This window comes from Parasteatoda tepidariorum, chromosome 8 (genome assembly GCF_043381705.1).
Source record: "Parasteatoda tepidariorum isolate YZ-2023 chromosome 8, CAS_Ptep_4.0, whole genome shotgun sequence".
Taxonomy (NCBI): domain Eukaryota; kingdom Metazoa; phylum Arthropoda; class Arachnida; order Araneae; family Theridiidae; genus Parasteatoda; species Parasteatoda tepidariorum.
Window position 1 is genome coordinate 42,968,981 of NC_092211.1, and position 2,583 is coordinate 42,971,563.

At 27.4% G+C, this 2,583-nt stretch overlaps 1 protein-coding gene across 1 annotated transcript in view; it reads right to left on the reverse strand.

Annotated features, from left to right (window-relative positions):
• Positions 1–2,583, reverse strand: part of LOC107447363 (transmembrane channel-like protein 2) — a 72,084-nt gene that overhangs the window by 42,531 nt on the left and 26,970 nt on the right. The window contains exon 6 of the mRNA XM_016062251.3: positions 2,219–2,325. Coding sequence (XP_015917737.1) covers positions 2,219–2,325 — 107 coding nt within the window. The remainder of the gene's footprint in view (positions 1–2,218; positions 2,326–2,583) is intronic.

The window sequence follows — 2,583 nt, forward strand, 5'->3', positions numbered from 1 at the left end:
GAGTTTTATTTGAGGTCAGTTTATTTTGTATTTTTTGACAAGAGAGAGCATTCTCACCAAATGAGATTTCTTCCGAAATTCAATGTTTTGTTTATGCAGGTTTTTCCATTGCAATTCACTTATTTCAATTTTTAATAGACTTAATTATAGCCAAAATTTTAACCTTTTTAAAGAGATATCAGTTTTAGAAATTTTATCTTAAGATTGCTTAGGTGCATTTGCAATGTACCTAAGTTAGTAGCGAGTGAAGCGAGCTTGGTTTGCGAAGCAAATCATATAAGATCGCGTAGCAATTCTCGGGGGTTGTCGAGCGTTAGCGAGCAGGGGGCGGAGCCTCCTAGTATATATATACGTATATTACTTACTTTTCTACCAATTTCTTAAAAAATGCATAATTTTTTCTTATTATGTATACTGGGGGTTTCGCCTTCTCCTTTTTTCTCACCAACTCTCATGATATCAATTTTTTGTTACTTGAAGATACTTAATTGTTATAACTATTGTATTCATCGATCCTATATGTTTTTATTGTATTAACAAAATTTTGGTTTTACTGATTTAATAACTCATTTTATTGGTATAAAACTTAAACATAATTATTTCTCTGGGTTATTATTGAAATTTCATCACTATTTTTTTAAAATTCATGTTTAAACTTTGACTCTCAATAAGTTTTAAATGATACGAATTAATAATTAATAATTGTAGATACTAATTAATAATTGTGGTAAATGTTAATTCTTAATAATGTTTCGCAATTTTGTATTCATTGTTTCAATTACATATGTTGATACATATAGTTTTACGCAAAGATTTTGGTGAAAGTAAGTACAATTAGCTGTTAATAAGTTATAAAGTTAATATGTCATTATATTAATGTGTTTATCACAAAATATTTTGTGATAAGATGACAGTCGTATCATAGTATTCCACGATAATAAAAAAAATATCGCTTTTTTCTTTAACTAGGAGGCTTCGCCCCCTACTCGCTTTGCAACCCGATGCTCGCTTTGCTCGCTCATTGGATACGTTCTTAACGTCTAGCTTTTGTATACTTTTTTGAACACTGAAGTTCCGAAAACTTTTCACTGTAGAAAATTTCAAACCTGTGCATTTCAATATTAATTTGAAGTTGCAAACAGTTCGCATATTTTTCTCAACACTTCAGGGACACACAGAACTTTTCACACTATTCTAAATTTCAGTTGTTGAGAAAAGTAATTGCTGTAAGTTTTGTTTTAAAGTCTTTCCTACCAGAGGGCTAAAACCATGTGTTGCAAAACAATATGAAATAGTACTGAACACCGGATGTAAAGCATCGGTTTCGATGAAGATAATTTTGTGAGAATTTTTTTGATAATTAGGTGAGAATTCACCCCATTAGACATATGATGCTCACTACGTGCTCTTGCGTGCCGAAGCCTATCAATTAAAAATGAAAACTGTTGCCAACGCGAGAAAAGAAATATCATCGGTTTTATTGATACATACGTACGTATTAGCGTTTTATATAATATATATTCCTAATTCGGAATTATAGTCTAAATTATAAATGTAATAAGGTATAATAAACTATAGGTAATAAATAAACTATTCAAATAAATACCTTTTTAAAGAAATATTTTATATTTTAGAAGAAATATATATTTTCATAATGAAATAGTCAAAAGCTGAACAACGCTTTTGTAACTTAATCAGTTTCATGCTGAGACAACAAAAGAATTCTAAATTTTCATGAATTAAAATTAAATTATACCATATAGTTTTAAGAATTCATTGTAAACAATGGAAAACGGTTGCAAGTCATACGTTATATAAAAAATGTTGTTAGAAAATTAATGTTTGAAAAAATATTTGAGAATGATGTTTTAATTCAAAAAGAAAAATAATGCAAAGAGTATAAATTTAAAAGTAAATGATACCGGTAGCATTGATTTAAATATTCATATAATTTCAAAAGTTTAATTCTATAGGAGAAAACAACCGTTCAAAAAAGAGAAATATTTGCTTTTTAATCGAATAATTAAAGTAAAGCTTCTTTTTCATAAGCTAGTCATATTTCTTTAAATAATGAGATATTTAATTGTACGTATAAGAACTTAAAAAAGTATAACATTAATTATGTTCATAAAAAGGAATATAATCTGAAATCAGTGCAAATGGTTGTCATTTACTTAAATTTATACAATTAGCAGATTTGTAAACATTCTAAAATTACCTCAGGTACCATGAGAAAGCAACAAACAAAAGCGGATATAAAACAATTGATCCAAAACACCCATCTTAAGAAGGTGAAATAAGATGCTACAACAGAACCAAAATGACCTGCAATTTACAAAAAAAGAAATTTCAAATAACTTTTACGAAGAAGCAAAAACATGTTTACGCATTTTAAGCAAATGAACATTCAAGGTAATGGCATAAAATTATCAAAAATCACTTAATTATTTGCTTTTTTTTTCATTCAAGTCTTAAAGGGGAAAATTCACTGCATATGTTTATATAAATTCGTATATATATATATATATATATATATATATATATATATCTGTACGAATATATATAAACATATGCAGAGAATTT